Source organism: Lepeophtheirus salmonis, chromosome 14 (assembly GCF_016086655.4).
Source record: "Lepeophtheirus salmonis chromosome 14, UVic_Lsal_1.4, whole genome shotgun sequence".
In the NCBI taxonomy this organism is placed as follows: Eukaryota; Metazoa; Arthropoda; class Copepoda; order Siphonostomatoida; family Caligidae; genus Lepeophtheirus; species Lepeophtheirus salmonis.
In genome coordinates, this window is record NC_052144.2 from 19,044,399 (window position 1) to 19,062,800 (window position 18,402).

General features: G+C 30.6%; 1 protein-coding gene across 4 annotated transcripts in view; it reads right to left on the reverse strand.

Annotated features, from left to right (window-relative positions):
• Positions 1-17,155, reverse strand: part of LOC121129336 (uncharacterized) — a 227,360-nt gene extending 210,205 nt beyond the window's left edge. The window contains exons 1-4 of one of the 4 annotated variants that reach the window (XM_040725047.2): positions 13,157-13,485; positions 12,859-13,091; positions 12,661-12,809; positions 5,810-6,112 (exon numbers count right to left, since the gene is read on the reverse strand). In XM_040725047.2, coding sequence (XP_040580981.1) covers positions 5,810-5,929 — 120 coding nt within the window. In that variant the 5' untranslated portion in view covers positions 5,930-6,112; positions 12,661-12,809; positions 12,859-13,091; positions 13,157-13,485. Of the gene's footprint in view, positions 1-5,809; positions 6,113-12,588; positions 12,810-12,858; positions 13,112-13,156; positions 13,486-16,864 lie in introns of those variants that run through there. The other 3 variants (XM_040725048.2, XM_040725049.2, XM_040725045.2) reach the window with 3 other exon arrangements.
• Positions 17,156-18,402: the final 1,247 nt, after the last annotated feature.

Genomic DNA, 18,402 nt, shown 5'->3' on the forward strand with positions numbered 1-18,402 from the left:
ACAAGAAATCACAAGTTAAGAATTTACAACTCTAGTCAATACGTTGTTTTTTTAATTAAATATTTTAAATAAATAATTTTCCCTCTTTTTTAGGGAAATCTTGAAGCTATTACCCTTTATTTAACATTTGAAATTGGTATTTTTTACGGGAGAATCATAAAAATTATACATTATGGACGTATATATATATGTAGTGAACTATTTCAAGAAAAGGTGGTTAAAGTTAAATAAACTTATTTAGAAAAAAAGTTGATTAATCCCTAGACTATCCCAATGAAATATATACAATACTAAATTGATATTTTTTTTAAATATAAGTATCTGATTAGTTATTAATATACTTCAAATGATAGGATTTTTTAAAATTATGTACTCATTTGTCATAGAATTGAATGTAATTTGACATATTAAATATCAATTCGTAGTGTATAACACTCGTATTTAAAGAGAATTTGTATTCAGTGCAGGAAAAAATACATTGAGATATTTTTACCCTTTCGGAACTGACAGGCCCGGAGATTCCTACCGAGTTTAATCTCTAATTTATTATTCATTAACTTGAAGTTAACTATTACTTATTAAATATATTTAAGATTGACTTCTAATTTTTTTCATATCCATTAAAAAAAATGACCATTCTGTTTATGAAAAGGGAAAATTATTCATTACTTCTTGAATGGGCATACTTTATTAAACATTTCATCTTAGATTTGCTTTTCTTTTAAATTGTTAAACTTGAAATTAACATTACGATTTTTTTCTCTGTGTATAACTGAATATCTAAAGTAAGACTTGATGTATTCATTAGTTATAATATATATTTAAAAAAAAGTTTACTCTATAGAAGTTAAGGGACTCTCTTTTCCACTTAAAATTTTGGTATTCATAATTTTTCGTTTACATAAATAAAAATTAATCATTAATCACAAATATAAAGAAACATCAAATCGAACCCAAAAAATATCATTCCCAGTTTTTTTAATTGTCTTGTAACAAATGGGGTTGAAAATAATCAATAAATAGTGTAGAAAATTAGTTAACATTATCTAAACTTTTTGTGAATGCGAAACATAGTTAATCGTATTCCATTAATTTATTACGATTATCATGTTTTATTCAGAGTAAAATATATGATTTTTGTTTGAATCAATATTGTTCATACTTTCTCATTACAAATATATAGGTAGAATTGAATGTAGATGTAATGTAATGTAGAAAATGACACTTGGATTAAGAAACAATATATTTTACCATTTGATACTTTTATATTAGAGTCGAATGTATTGTTTTGTCTGTTCCAAAACTTTCAATCTAATCCTTTCTAAAAACACACGAAGTCACAATCAATCTTATGAACTGGCGCGAAGTACTTTTGCCTCCTTTTGTATTGAATCATTTTGCCTAATGGTAATTCACCTTAAACCTATTCACCCTCAAGGATATTTCCCCTTAAAAAAACATATTTTCATTGGTTTTTCCCCCATGAATTTGGATAAAAAGAAATGGAATAATTCCCCTTGTTCAGATCCAACACCAATAGATGTTTCTCTTGATCATTTATTTGAGAGAAATAGTTATGACAATTATATTCAAATTGTGTTGACGTATATGTGTATTCTGTTAGTTTAGGTTATATTAATTTATACGAGGTGTGTTCAAAAAGTAAGGTGATTTTGTATTTTTAGGAAAAAATATTGATTCATTCATCAATATGTATGTTTCCCCACTTCCCCATGACACTTCACTTTTGCCAACGCTTTTTCCAATTCTCGAAGTACTTCTCATAAGCACTTGTTGAGATAGCATTGAGCTCTTCCAGCGATCTAGTATTTATTTCCTTAATCGTTGCGAATCTCCGTCCTTTCATAGGTATCATCAGTTTTGGGAACAAGAAAAAACACATAACCTTTTTGAGCAAATCAAGATCATCATTGACGTCTGTCAACAGCTCATGAGCGATGCTCATGCAACGATTCTTTTTGTCAAAATTAAAAAGTTTCGGAACAGACTTTGCTGACACTCTCCGAGAAAAAATTTATGACACAAGCCAACCAATATGTCAATATCCTCAGTAACTTCTGTGATAGTGATTCGATGGTTTTCAAAAACAAATTTTTTCAATGCTTCAACGTTTTCATCTGTTGTTGACGGGCTTTGGCGTCCAGAGCGAGGCTCGTCTTTGGCCTCTTCCCGAGCATGTTGGCAGATTATATACCACTTGTTAACATTTTTTTTACGCAGAACATTTTCACTGTATACCACTGTCAACATTACAAGTGTTTTCAAGCACTTAATTTCCTTTTTTAGACAAAATTTGATGCAAGTTCTTTGATCCATGTTTTTCAATACCAGAATATTGTTAAACACTCAAAATACTTCTAATCCCTCTCAGAAAGAAACTAAACATATTACATAGCTGAAACAGTAAATAAACGTGACGAGTGTACGAACATAAAAAAAAAAAAAAATCGAGCATACCATATATACGTTGCTTGCAAAATTTGAAAAGTCACCTTACTTATAGAACAGACCTCGTATGTTCAGCAATATTACAAAATTGGTCCAACAATATAACGAAATATTAAAGACTATTTAAAATACCCTTAAAATGAAAAACCGTACTATAGGGACTGTTTGATGGACAATAATAGCCACTAGAGCTCCTTCTATCCAATCAAATCAGACTGTATCTAAAGCTTTAAACAATAAAAGGAACTTAAATTTCGATCAATAAATTCCAATTACTCCATGGCATTATTCTCTTGTGATATAAATTTTGCTTTGAGCTTGGTATTTTAGCTTTTCATAATGTTTTTAGTTATAATTATCGTTTAAAATCCAATCGTGTTTTTCTCCGACCTTGTATCTGTAGGCAAGTCGTGCCGGACGTTAAACAGTTGCTATGGTCAAACTCGGACTAATCTTATCTTCAGAGTTTAGTATTTAATCATAGATATCATAGTAAATATTGAAGAAACCTTGACGACTTTTTTACAAAGAGTTTAATTTTTTTACAATGTTTCACCAATGTATATTGTTATTCATTGATGTTTATAGGCTTCTAATTGGTAGTCGATTATACAGGGGTTTCATGATGAATTTATAAAAGAAATTAGGTATAACTTAAAATCATAAGGAACAACAAGGATGACTGGAAAAATTATCTGCACAGCTGAAAGTAAAAATATAAATTTTAAATTTCATTTTTAACCAATTACTAAGTCCAGCCGATGTTTGAGGGACTTGAAGACAACAAGTTCCTAATAAGGTGTTGTGCCACTTTACTTCTTGATCTCGGCCTTCAATGTGAATAAGCATGTGCCGTAGACACCAGGATAGGGTTATTTTAACTTTATGAGCAAGAATTGAATCCTTTGGAATACATATGGGATTTGAATAGCTATATTGTCAATCCAGGCTTCCCCTTATCCTTCATAACCTTTAAATACAAATCACTGTTCACTGTTTCTTAGGATACAAATAATAGAGTGATATAATATGACCCTCCTTGCTGAGGATTCCCTCGTGTCTGTGAGATTTGTACTATGATGAAACTTAATTCTTGGATGTGAAGATGACAGGCACCTGAAACTTGGTATTTAACCAATACTAAATAATATCAATTTGCCATGATCATGATATTTCAGTCTGTTCAATATCTTCAGTAGAAAATACAAACAGGACTTCAATCTAAAGTCTGTGGTGACTGTTTTGTGGATTAATAAGATCAAACATTTCGTTGATTCATAAGGTCAATGAGTCGACTTTTACAAAAAGGTATATTATTCAAGATTGACATAAATTGAGCCAGCAAGGAATCTTAAGGTCAGAATCTATTTTTGTTTAGTATAACTTCTGAAAAACTATGTCTTACTCATCATATCCTTTAACCAACTCTTATTATTATATTTCTGTTGAACCCCAAGAGCTTTGAAATGTTGAGAAAACAGTTTGACAATTGAGTCTATTTCGATTTGTTTCAAGTTTAAATATAAAAATGATTTATTATTATATTTGTAAAAAAGTTTCAGCTAAGGATCTTTGCAACCACTCACAATAATTCTGAAAACTTATCTTAATCGTCATTGTAATTAATTTTGTGTACATTCAGGGGCTTTCGCAGTATATTATTTTTTTTTCCAGGGAGGGGGTAGAGGGTGTTGGAAATTTTTGAATAAAAATTCAAAAATTTATTTTTAAAAATTAAATTTTTTGGAGAAAAGTTTAAAAATCTATAACTTTTCCGCAAAAATTATTTGTTTTGAAAAAAAAAAATCCAAAAATTCATAGCTTTTCAGAAAAAAATTATTAGTTTTGGAAAAAAAATATCAAAACCAAATTTTTTTGGAGAAAAACATAAAAAATCGAGAGCTATTTACATAAAAATTTTTTAGGGAAACTTTAATTAAATTTCATAATTACAGTTTTTGAAAAAAAATGGATATATACAAATGTTAAATTTTCTAGTAAAAAGCAAAAATTCCATAATTTGGGTGGGGGCAACAGCCCCTCCAGCTCACCCCTTGAGAACCCTCCTTACATTTATGGTGAAAACCTTGTTTTAATAAAAAAGTTACATAACCAATGTAAAATGTAACTTTGATCATAAAGAGTAGTGTGTAATTTTGCAAAAATAAAAGGTCTCAAGGACGTATAGGACCGGGTTTTTTTATTGGGATAAGCTAAAGTTTTTTGGACGAACACAACTTTAATTAGAGGGTTTAAGAAATATTTTAGATTCATTCAATATTATCCTTATTTAGAAAAATACATAAACTAGTAAAAAACTGGTCTGAAATTATTTGACACTACTTCAACTCCGCAATTGAACAATTGATTTCTATACATGATTATTAATTTACCTTCGTGATAAGTAATGAATAAAAGTTTTTTTGTATCATTTCCTAAGTTTATTAACTTTATACATGCCACTTATATGTAAATATATTTGCAAATTCATTTGGTATATGTTTGTATTATAAGTAAGCACGTAATTGTTTTACCTATGTACCGAGTGTCCTCAAAATAACTAAAAAAAATAATGTAAACGGAATAGAAACTAGACATAATTTGTTTACATGCGGTACAATGATAAACATTTTCCTTGCATAATACTGATTCATAAATTAACTTTGATTGCCTTTGATCCAAATTGCTTTAGTTTTATTGAATTGATATAAAGAAATTCCTTATCTTGGAAAGATATGTCCTTGTGATTGGTACATATTTAAAATGTTCGCACGTACATATAAGCCTTCATATTTCAAATTTGTATTTAATATTTATATATATATTTCTAGAAAAATAACGCACTAGTAATTTTTCTATGAAGCTAACTCCTTTTAATATTTTACCAAAACAAACAAGTCGATTCCTGAAAACAAAGTCTAAAATGTTAAATAAATGTAATATTCCAATCTTTTGACATATGGCTGAATAAACCTTTTTCTGAGATGTTTCTTGATACCCAGTAATCTGTCATACCTTAATGGATCATTCTAAAGGCTTGGACTCAAAAAAGAATTAATCATTCTAAAGTTTAATATTTGTATTTTTTCAATCATTGTTTTTCAAATCAATGGAATTTAGACGCTTATTTCAATATTGAATTAGAACTAACTTTGTTAAAAGCTTTTTTTCTCAATAAAAACTAACTAATTTTCAAACGTAAAAGATTGGTAAATATAAAACTTTTTAAGCCTATTGATATCCTTAACGTTTAACACACAAAAAGTATTTATTTAATCTCTTCAACAAAAACTCAATAATAAAATCAAAAATATCACTTTAAACATTAATTCTATCTTACCTTACAATAACAGTTTCTATTGTAGCACATCAAAGATGAACTTTTACAATCACAGTCCAGCTCCCTTGGACATACACCATAAAAGGGTCGACAGTATCCTGTATAAAAACATCCATACATGGGAGGACAATCCGAATCGTTTTCACAAAAGTCTGTTTGGCATTTCCCTTTATTACATTTCGTTTTGAAAATGGAAAGAGACTTACAGAAAGCATCTGAATCACAGGAGATGGACACACAAAACTCTGTTCGATTACAAATCTTTCCATAACCACAATCAAAGCCTGAGCGACATTGTCCAACCTGAAAGTTGGTAAATTTTGCATTAGTTTTTGAAGCAATAATTTGTATACAATATCTCTACAATATATATTTCTAAAATGTACTAAAAAAATAAACAAAGAACCTCATATCTAGAATAGTGAGTGAGTCTCAGCATTAACTCTTTTTAATATTAATAAGAGACGGAGGAATTGCCTAAAAAATGCATGTGGATATATGTTAATTAGACTGTCCCATTTTCGGGTTTATATTGCACGAAGACCTTTTCTGCTGGGGATAATTAAAAACTGACTTTCTCAAAGTTTAAGGCTTCTCATTCCATTCTAGATTAGGAGAGTGGTATTTTTCGATTCAGTTGGGTCATTTTTTATGTTTTTTGTTCCGTATAAAACATAATGAGTAAAAATATGTACATTTTATATGTTTTACTTTTTGATTGATGAGTTAAAAATATTTTGTATACCATATTTTGAATCATTTCAGGGTTCTAAGATGTAGTCATTGATTTGGTGTATCAAACATAACACAAGATAATGTTCTTCCTTTTTTTCTCAACAATTATCCCTTCAACTAGAGTAATTTTTGACATGTAATGTTTGATAAAACATGGAAACCGCAAAAATTAATAAAACAAAATGTAATAATCATAAAAAGTACAACTTTTACTTATGCTATCACATTTAGCAAGGTAATATAGGCCAACAAATTATTAATTTAGATCCAAAAATACTATCTTCCAAACTAAAATGCCTAAAAAGGCATCAAACTTTGACAATGTCAGTTTTTACTATTCTCAGTAGAAAAAATATTTGTGATGGGGGAGAAAAATCTAGACCTAAAAACAGGAAACACTACCATATATATTTAAATAATTTTTCCAAAAAAGTATTTCTAGGAAGAAATATTATGAATATTTTCAAAGTGGATCTCTTAATTTCCTAGATATATTTGCCAATGAGTAATTTGTCTAGAGATCAATTTTGTTTGGTAAATTCTGTTTTAAATGACTAAAAAAACAAAAATACAATCATCGAAATAATCATACCATAGACGGAGAGTAACCCTGATGATTTTTTGCGGAGTTGTAATTTTTTGTTGGACTCCGAATAGAACTGAATATGGACATTGGAGTAATTCTGGCCTTTTAAATAAATACCATAATTTCCATAATATAAGTTGCACTTTAAAAAAAGTAATATGAAGTAATAGTCTACAGTCTACACTCTACATTTTTCTAAATAGACTTTATATCCGTTTAATTCTCTATGATAACCGTTTAATGCGTTATAAAATATGATCTAATCAACTTTTAATTGAAAAAACATTGTAGTGTCTCCTATTTTTGAATAGGTACTTAATTATTATATTTGTTACACCATGTCGTCAAATATATATACATATACCGCAATAATCAAACTTAAAGTGATAAAGTAAGTTATAGGAAATATTAATCGGCTAGGTGGAAATATATTTGCAATAAATGCAAAGCTTCTAAGAGATTGGAGAACAATAAAATTCCTGAGTTTTTGAATGTATTCATTAGGGATTCTGAAGATGAAGAATTCAGTTATTTTGAATAAACTCATTAGTTTAATGTTCTTTCTTTGTATGAATGATGAATATATATTTATTGATGAAAAAATACTTTCTTTAAATATACTTTATTTTGTTTCGACTTATAGCCACGTGTGACTTAAAGTCTTGGAAATACGGATCAACATATTACAAGCTACCAACTGAGTAAATATTTGAGTGCTCGGGAATCCCTCTTTTTCGACAACTTTACATATTAAAAAAAAAAAAAAGTTTCAAACTCTTACTCCCAACTAGGACATAAGTGATATTAAGCCTTCTTAAAATCCTAACTTTCTCAGGCTTGAAGAGAAAAAACTTGTGACTAGAAGATAAAAGATTCAAACTTGAATAAAATTCAATGCTTATTTCATACAAATGTCTAATATTAAAGATATCCTTGTATTTACGATTCTGATTCGAGTTGCACTTTAATTTGATTTGACTGTGACGGCTTGACTTGAATTGGAAGTAATTTTCCTCACAATTCGACATGGATAAGATCAGCTTAAAGATTTGAAACTTTAATTGAAATAGTAAAAGATTATTTGTAATTATATCTGGTTTCTAAAAAATATTTTAGTTTTTATATTTACTTTTTCTATCTACTTCCCTGCCCCTTCTATTGCTATTAATAAAACATTTATCTTTTGTTACAAGAAAAATACCCATTTGTAAAAGAAACCATTATCTTAAATTCATAAATATCTTCCTTCGCTTTAAACAAAAAATATACTCGTATGAAATATAAGGCATCAGTTTCCGAATGAAACGACTACTTATATTTTTAATTATTTATATAATAGGACAAGCAGACACATGTTCTATAAGAATTCAAGTTATTAGGGAGTCATTGAGAGGATTATTCTGCAAAATAAGGGATGAAGCTAGAAGTCCTAAAATGGCTCATAACGACGTCGAGCCGGTACTCAAACAGAAAAATTGAGCTTGGTTGTGAGCGACCTCTCAATCCTCTACGCCATCCGGGGTAGGGCAAAGAGGATCCCAGGAGGTTTCGAGAAATAAATGGAACAATTGATCCATATTCTCGGATACTTAACACATAGGGAAGTTCAGGTTGGATCGGGGAAATGGACAGACAGAGGCCTATAGGAAAGTTTGTATGAATAGGGAAAAGTATATATTATATAATATGTCTATATTAAATGTGACAAAAACCCTCCTGTGCTACATGATAAGAAGTATTACTGGTTCCTATTAAGATACATTTTCCTTGGAAAAATAAAAGTGATATATATAGAGGAGGGAAGTCAAGTTTATTTACTTTTTGATACCGTAAATTTATTCAAAAAAGCGTTTTGGATACTACAGACAGCTATCTGGAGCTAGTTACTTTATGAGTGTACGACAGTTTGTGGAAGCAGAAAAAGCCATTAGATAAAAATCCCTGACTAAAGTCACTAATATGACACTTACCGAGATCAAAATTAGATTTTCTTTGTCAAGTGAAATAAATGTTGAAATCAAGAATACCCTGAATTACTTCAGGACGACAAAAATAATATAATTTCTTATGTAAGTGTGTATATTTCAAGGAGCCTCATAAAAAACAAAAATTATTTTGAAGATTGAGGGGATAATGATGTGGAGAGAATTGCCAGGGATAAATTTTTAAACCAAAAAGGTGGCCTTGTTACTCCCTTAGACCTTGTCTTCAACATTTACTGCCAAACAATTCCATTCCATCAAGGAATATTTGATAATGAAAGCACAAAACATAAATTGCTTGCCTCAAATATTTTGCCCGAAGTTTTCAGTACAGCTTTGAAAATAAAATTGGAAGGAACGGAATGGGGGGAAATAACTCTTACGAAACTATCTAATAATGGTTCAAGGATCCATTTTATAAAATTGCTTTTTCATTTTCCAATTGCTTAGTCATAAATATTGTCTTGGAAATTAATAGTAAAATAAGGGAAGGAAGGAAAAGGGTAAAAAATGATAATAATTGTAGGATAATATGAAAATGAAATAAATAAAAAAATAATACTAACTTAGTATGTACTAATATGCTCTGAATTCTTTGTTGGCTCCAAGTAATAATAAAAATATGTTTTTAGAATATGGATGTCCTTTAATTTACTTTATACTGGCATAAGAAATAGGTGGACTAGCCTGTCTCCCAAAAACCCACAATAAAGAAACTATTTTAAGTTAAAAACATCTTTAAAAAATCATAGATTAATATAGGTTTATAAAACACGAGTGTTAAGTAAATTACTACGCCTTTAGATTTTTTAAGTGTCCGGATGGAGATACCAACGGTCTCTCCAACCTTCTTAGTGCAAACACTAGCATAGAGGAGATTACACACGAGTTGCCTTTATTGTTATTGCTCGGACATATTTACACATAGTGAAATGGAATAAAAACAAAACTTGTTTATTTTTGTTGTAACTGTCGTTTGGTTACGTATGAAACCTAATAATCAAAAATAGGGTAGTAGGTCAAAACGTCGACCAACAGAACGGTGATCAGAAAATATTACATTTCAAAATATGAGAAACAGTTTCTACCACATATCACTCCATACATTTTCCCGCCCGAGATATTTACTCCACTACCCCTACATAAAATAAGAGTAAGGGACCATTACAAACCCCCATATATATCTCAAAGTTTGGGGCTATTTCGGGTACCATCTATTATTTATTAATATGAAATAGGGAATGTAAAATTATAAGAAACATCCCCCTACATAAACAATAGTAATGGTGCCTCACCTCCTCCATTTATACCCCAAAAGTTAGAATGTTTTTATGTTTCGCCAGGTCTTAAAAGGGATTATTTCACTGTCCGTTAAGTTACGTTCAAAGGTCACTCCCAACACCTTTAATTTATGTCAAGGAAGTTGGGGCTGTTTTCGGGTACAGTCTGTTCCAAAAAACGAGATAAAACCCGAAAAAGCCTCAAAGTTAGGGGGGTCTTCGGGTGGTAAATGTAATTACTGGTGGTGGGTTTCATCCCCTTTTGGAGCCCGGCGGCACCTAAAAACAACCCAAACATCTGGGTGAAATGAGGGGTTGGGAGGGGCCCTACGTGGTTGCTTAAATAGTGGTGGCGGGTTTCATTCCGTTTTGGGATGAGGCGGTACCCCAAAACAGCCCAACATTTGGGTTGGATAAGGAGGGACCCTTACTGGTAGTTTATATAAGGGTGGTGTTAAGGGAGGGATATGCTTCAGTTGGAAAATGTCTTAATTGGATATATCGCAAAACCATTTGAGGGAGCCCCTTATTTTAATTTCTACAGTCGAAGCTTTGTCCATACGAAGTTTTGCCAGTCAACGTTATTTCGGTCAACATTTTGTCCAATCACCATAAATAACGGGGTTAAAATATTAACTATTGCAAGTTTTGGGTTCCCATTCTGCATATAAACATATCGTTCAAACTTGAATTTAAGTCAAAACCACAATTCTCGTGAACTTTAATTATAGAAATTTCTCTTCATTTAAATGTTCTAATAATACTTCTTCATATTAATTTTAATAATATGTGCAATAAAAATATTTTATCACAAATTACATTTATAACACGTGAATACTTATATGAGGCAACTTTTCTACTATTCTAAAAGTTGTCAAAAGATAATCTAATAAAACAACTTAAGATTTACTAAGGTATATAAGGAACTGAATAATATTTATAGACCTTACGGTTCAAATGATTCTTCACATGACTTTGTATAATCAAGCAGCAAATAAATATTTAAAAAAATCTTGAACAGAGCCGAAGATTCGTACTTCTCATGAAATTGAGGTCTATTTAATCTGCAATGTTAAACTTTACTTTGTTTAAAATGTTTAAACGTGGATGAAATTTAATGTTTTAGCAACCTCTGTCATTTTAATTTATGAATATAATATTTAATAGACATTTGTGATGTGAGTTAACACAGAAACAATCTTCAAAAAAAAAGTGAAATGTCTTTTATTACATCAAATATACATACAGCTTAATATGCTAATTGACCTATTTTTGTCAATTATATGCTTCTTATTCAAACTTTTATTGATAAGCTAAGATTTTCAAGAAAATAACAATGGTTTAGAATCATCTTTAGATTAATTTGGCCACGATATGGTATATCAATTTATGAGTATTTTATTGGGACAATTAAGTTTTGCTAGTTTAAGTATAATTTGTGGAACCTTTAAAAGAAATTAATCCGAATAATTTGATGATAGCCATGGCCAATAATACAAATTCTAGTTTGATAAGATAAATGTTGGAACATTTATCTTTTTATTTTATACTAAAGCTATAAGACTCAAAATTTGTTTTGGATTAATATAAAATGACTCATGAACAGCTCTACTCTAAGAAGTAGTTCCTTATCAAATCAAAGTATGCAAACAACCAGACAGGGATATTTTAAAACTTACATTGCACTTAAGGAAATAAATGCATTCTTAATCAATATAGGCAATATGAAAAAGTAGTGTGTCAACATAAACAATTTTGAATAAAAATCAAAAAAAGGGAAACATCTTAAGATATGCTGCTTTGGGGGGGGTGTTAACAGCCTACATTTCTAGAGGACGCATAAATACGTGAATCGAAGAAGAATGGGGCCACGGATCTCCAAACATAGAGGCCTAGAGGAAAGTGCTGAACTTCTCTTAATTGAGGATGATTTCTGGGCGTTGAGGATCAAGGGTGAGTTCGAGGAAAAAATTGGTCATGATCTTATTGACAGATTATTAATGGGACCATGGGAGCTATTTGGGGTACCGAAAAAAATGTGGTGAATACTGGAGACAGATGGGTAGGTCGTGGGAATCCATTATGAATGACATTCTACATACCATGAGCTCTAACGAACCCCTTAACTTTAACCCAAGGTTGAGAAGTCGGGACAAGTTTTTAAGGGAAGGAGGACTAACTTCTGTTGGTCAATACCTATCACTTGGAGATGCGGAGCTAGGCAATTTCCTTCAATTAAGTAGAACCAAGAGATTAGTCTTATACTACCGTTTCAAAACCAGTAACCTCGAGCCTTCGACACCCTTCTTCATAGAAGTGGAAGCACTCTCTAATAATAGAATAAGATCTTCAATAAACGGTGATAACAACGGAGTGTCGTCTCTTGTCGTCAAGAAAAGATAGTAGAGAGACTGGACCTGAAAGGAATGGTAAAGGTATTAAACCCAAAAACAATTGAAAAACTACCTAACAGATTCCCATCAAAAAAGTTTAAGATAACGATTGGCCACCTCTTCTTTATTTACAAATAAGTCGAAACAAATGGTTGAGTCTAGAATGTGCTCTTTTTGTAAGGAAAACATCAAGATCTCATTCCATTTGTTTTATTTTTACTCAAAAGTGGCTCCCATTGTTAGAATGGTGGATTGTATCATCCGTGAAAAGTACGTTCAAGAACTTCTTCGAATTATGAACAGAGCCTGAAAATTGAATAAAGTCTCTAAAGTCCAAGGGATAATATATGGAGTTAAAAATGAAATATTACCTATTCAATCAAGGCTGGAAGAGTGTGTACTCCACTCAATGGAGATCCTAGAAGCCGTCTATGCCCAGTCAGAGATTACAGGAAATTATCAATTATTACCGTAAATAAAGCTTGCCGACGGACCAGGTAATTATCTAGCCCAGAAGGATTCGGAATAGCTCTTCTGGGTTATTGCTTATTATTATATAATGAAATAAATGAACAAGATTCCTGAGCATTCACGTTGAGAGGGAATGACCAATACTACGTCATATAATAACATGAGTGAAAAATTGGACAAAAGGAAAAGAGCTAGCGAGGGGTCTATAAAGAGCTCGCTTGAGAACCTCACTTCTTGATCTGATTACTTATCTACCGGTTTTTCTTTTTTCTTTTCTCCTTCATTAAATAAACATATTATTTCAAATTCTTACATTGACTTGTTTCTATTTTTTATTTTTTAATTATTATTTGGTGTATGTTTTCTGTATTAGATTACAAACTTTTATGATTTGATTTTTTGACTGATAAGATATGTTTAATGAAAAAGAATAAAAAAATAAGTTCATATAACCATACAAGCCAATGTTTCATAGACATATTCGAGTCAATTATAGGCGTTATAATATTTACATTTCTGGAATGAGTTAAGATACTCCAGAATGTTGGCTATTAATTTAAAACCTTTATTTGATTTAAAATATAGTTATTGACACCGACAAGGTATTTCCAATAAAATCTGTCAATTTCTCATTTACTTATTATTACAATTAATGTTGGCTACTTTAAGTGCAATTTATAAGGCCTACATTTTGTTTATAGAAATTGGTGGAAGAATACAAATGTAACCCAAACTTAATTTTGAGAAAAATCATTGAAGCTTACTTTTGTGTTGACGGGCCACAAATAATGCTGAAAAAAGAAAGAGAAATATAAATTTCTTTTGCGTTTCCGATAAAACCTTGTAGAAAAATTTGAGTGTAATTATTGTCAGAACTTTTGGTGGTTTTATTATAGTGTGTGACTGAAATGGCACATTGAAAACCTGAATTAGGTTAAAAATAAGTATTATTGAATTAGGGGTATCATATTTTACATCTATAAAAGAGAATAAATGGTTTGATCAGTTTCAGTTTCCGGGGAGAGGTTGTAAATATTTTCTATATTTTAAAAATAATAATCATGGACAAAACCTATTAGAAAATTATGAATCTTGTTTTTTTCCACATTTTTTATTTAGTGTCCTTAGTTTTTACTTTTTTTAATTTCAATTGTTGGTCTTACAAATACTGCACATTTTGTTAACTTATAAAAAGCCTCCGGGCGCTACAAGAGGATTGGCAAAAGATGAAATTTGAGAAGAAAAGGGAAGGAATGATCACTATTTATAAAAAAAATAATGTCTAAGTTAATATTAACCAATAATATAAAAATGTGGATTTTGAAAAATCAAAATAATGTTCTTGTTCAAAAAGTTTGACTACAGATTTTATGTTCATTAATTTACCAATACATTCCACAGAAATTAATGGTCATTTTAAAATGATGTGTAAGATAAAAATTTTTTAAACAAGTTAAATTATCTTCACCATACAAAACAGTTGTTTATTTTTTTTTTTCAATATTGATATATTAACCCGAGGGATCTTGCCAGCCCTTTAGATTAATATTCAGAATTGGATAATTATAACCATGTCAAATATAGTATTTAATTTCACAAAAATGATATCTGATTTAATTTTACTAAACTTATTTTCGATTTGCACAATTAGATAATATGTAGTTCATTTTGTAAAACGAACTCAAAAATTATGTTTTTTCTAATTTAACTTGATATATATGAGGAAGTCTACAGAAGTTGGTTATCTTACTTCAACTAATCATTATTCGAGGCCTTCTATGATACATATTAACACAGTATCAACAAGAAGAGCTCTAAGAGGGGTTTTCAGTGCTTCCCCTAGATTTTACTCCAAGCTTAAAATACTAATCAATTAAAAACATTAATAAATGAGAGCATTTAAATAAAAACGTAAAATGAGAAAATTAAAAGTGTAAAATGAAGTTGTTATTGTTTTTAAAATGAATGATAAAATCCTTGGTGGAGAATCTAAAATAAGTTTTGAAAAGCAGGGAGAATGTCCTAAACACCAAAAGTCGGCTTCAAACGGTCGATCAATACTATGTCGCACCCATGATACAGGTCTATTTTGAAAGTCCTGTCGGATTTAGACAATACCTTGAATGGACCAAGCTACGTAGGAGAAAACGCTGGCTTGATCGGCCTGCTTTTAATAAAACCCTGATTCGCCATTTTGAGAGCATCGAGAGAAGTCTGAACTCGGCTTGAAGGCTGAGAAATAATTTTTGGCGGAATATATTTCATATTTATCACTTTAATGAAAAGGTCACTGTCCTTCAGAGCATCAGAGGAATCACCCAAAGACATTGATTGGTAAGCGGGGAGCTGATCCCAACAAATGGTGCAGTGGCGAAAATTAGACTCCTGGTAAAGATGGGATGGATGTACTAATTCCTGTGAGCACAAACAGAAGTGCCTGAAACCACGACTCACCCTCTTGGCTCATCCTTGCAGCCAAGTTCTAGGGAATCTTCCCAGTATTCCATTTTGGAAACAGGATGATAAGTTGTAGTGAACAACTGTATGATTCAAGGACTTCTCCCAGTCCCCTCCAAAGTCCTCCTTTAAATTGAGCTCCTCTGTCGGAAAGAACAGAAACCGGTACGCCGAATCTTGATATCCACCCAGAAAAGAAAGACTTCACAATGGCCGCAGCCTTGGTATCACACATAGGAATAACTTCAGTCCATCTTGTGTCCCTATTCAAAACTGTTAAAAGATACTTGTAACCATTTGACGGAGGTAAGGGCCCAACAATATCTATGTGAAGTGTACAAAATCTTGGAGGATAGGAAGAAAACGGAGTAAGACCAGACGGCCTTGGGTGAGTTACCGCTTTTAGAATGTTTTATTTTTATTTTCCAAAGCTCCAAATTATTGAAGAGAAAAAAATTTAGTATACAGTAATCACTAGTAATACAGAAGATTTGCTTAGGGAGCTATGAGTTTAAGTCCTTGTTGGACTAAGAGTAGAATTAATGATCGATTTCGGAGCATTTCTACTCTTCCCTTGCTAATTTTAGAGTGGGATTTGTTTTTATTTGCTTTTTCTTTCTTGCAGCTAATCTTATAAACATCATGACAGCTAAGCTGCTGCTCTCCTACCAAACATTCTGCAAACCGAGCACAATACTTTTGTATTTTCAACTTAAATAAGGTTTTTTTCTATTTTCCATAGTTGGTATCATTACTCTACAATCCTTGTTGAAGAAAAAATCGAAGTACAAATTGTTTAAGCTAAACTGTTTAAGCTCATGTATAATGGAGAGTACAAATGAGGATTGGCTGGGGATTATTATTATAAGTCCCTGTTGGACTTGGATTATATAGAATCCAGGATCGAAATCGTTGAATTGTTGGACTATATCTTTGCTAGATATTGAGTGTGTATCTCTTTAATCTCATAGTTGCTTACAGCTAGTTCTATAAAACGTCATGACAACAAAGTTGCTCTATCTATAAACATGCTTCCAATTACCAGGGTTACCATATAATTTTTTGATTTCTTTTTTTCTTTACTAATTGGCAGGTCATATTTCATACAACTCTAGAAATGATTTCCTTAAAATGAATAAATTCATACGTACCTTTGGAACTCTTCTTTTATCTCTTCTATATTCCTCTTTCCTTGCAACACTGCTACAAAGCCCCTTGACACAATATAGACCTAAGGCTTCACAGTCTTTACTTGTTGCACACTCGATTCGTATACAATTATTTTTGTAGCAAGCCTCTCCTCGGAGACAGTCAATATCGCGAAGGCAACACAAACTCAAATCACTAAAAAGAGCACAAAGAATAAAAATCAAAGTCTTCATAGTTAAAATGTATGCTTAAAACAAAATATAAAAATTGCACACACTCTTATAATAAGACACCACTATTGAATTAAATAAGTTATTTAACTAGGTACTTTTATTTTATTTTGTGTGAAACAGCCATTAATCATTTTAGACAATGAGAAAAAAAAAAACGGGAAAAAAAAAAAAAAAAAAACGACATTAGATAGTCGTTAGAAGGAGATATTTTATCGATTAAATGTAATAGCATTGATTGATGAGAAGTTTTCTTTTAATTGGATTCATTAAATTTTTGCATATATTTGCAAAAATAATAAAATATTTACAAGGAGGTAATAATATTTTTAGAAAGTGTCACATTGCAAATATTTGTATTAAGAGTTCAACTTGAACCTTGACAAGACTAAAATCTATTTTGTACAGATCAAGGCTACATAAATTTTCCTGAAATTATTCACCGTTTAACAAAAGTTAATTCGTATTCAAATAGTTAATATTCAGATCGAGAATTAAACTGGTATGTTTTGTTATTTATTGAACTTTATTATGTCATGTTATATGTACATTAGAAGGTTTGGTGATGGAAAATTATTTATTATGATTGTATTTATAAATATTTGAAGTATTACTGCAGTTTACTTAAGGATAAGGATTAATGTTGTAACTTTGTGATGAAAATGTTTAGAATTATGTGCATGTTAAAAAAAAAAACAAGAACATAAATTTAACATTGTATCCCTGATAGTTAGAATAATCTTGAATTGAGAACAGTTTAGCTGTCATGAGTTTCTTTAAATAAGCTACAAGCAGCTGTAAGGAGGGGTAGAAGGATATAGGAAATAATTAATCCGACGTCGATCCCCAATTCTTAATACTTTGAGTTCAACAAACATTAAAATTACAACTATGCAACAAATCGTCAGGGTTACTCTTTGTCTTTTATGCGCACACACAAAGTTTTTTGTCTATCATTTTTTTTTAGTAGAAAAGGGAGTTTACTCCACAGGAATCAGATAATAGTGATAACATGTCATCAACCCGAATAAAATGGGAGAGATAATAAAACTTACATCATTGGCACAAATTTTAGTGGCTATAAGCTGAACTTTTCGTATCACTTAGAGTGCCATAAATTTCTTATAGCTAACTAAGGAACATTCATGAATTCTTATTTTTAATTGAATTAACAAAATTGAATTTGGATACCCTAAGATACAATTTCATACGTCAAAGGGTTTCTATTTCCTTTGGACATAATTGAAAAATAGAAAATATTATTCTTAAAGTTATGAGAGCCTTCAAATGAAATACCATACCAAAGCACT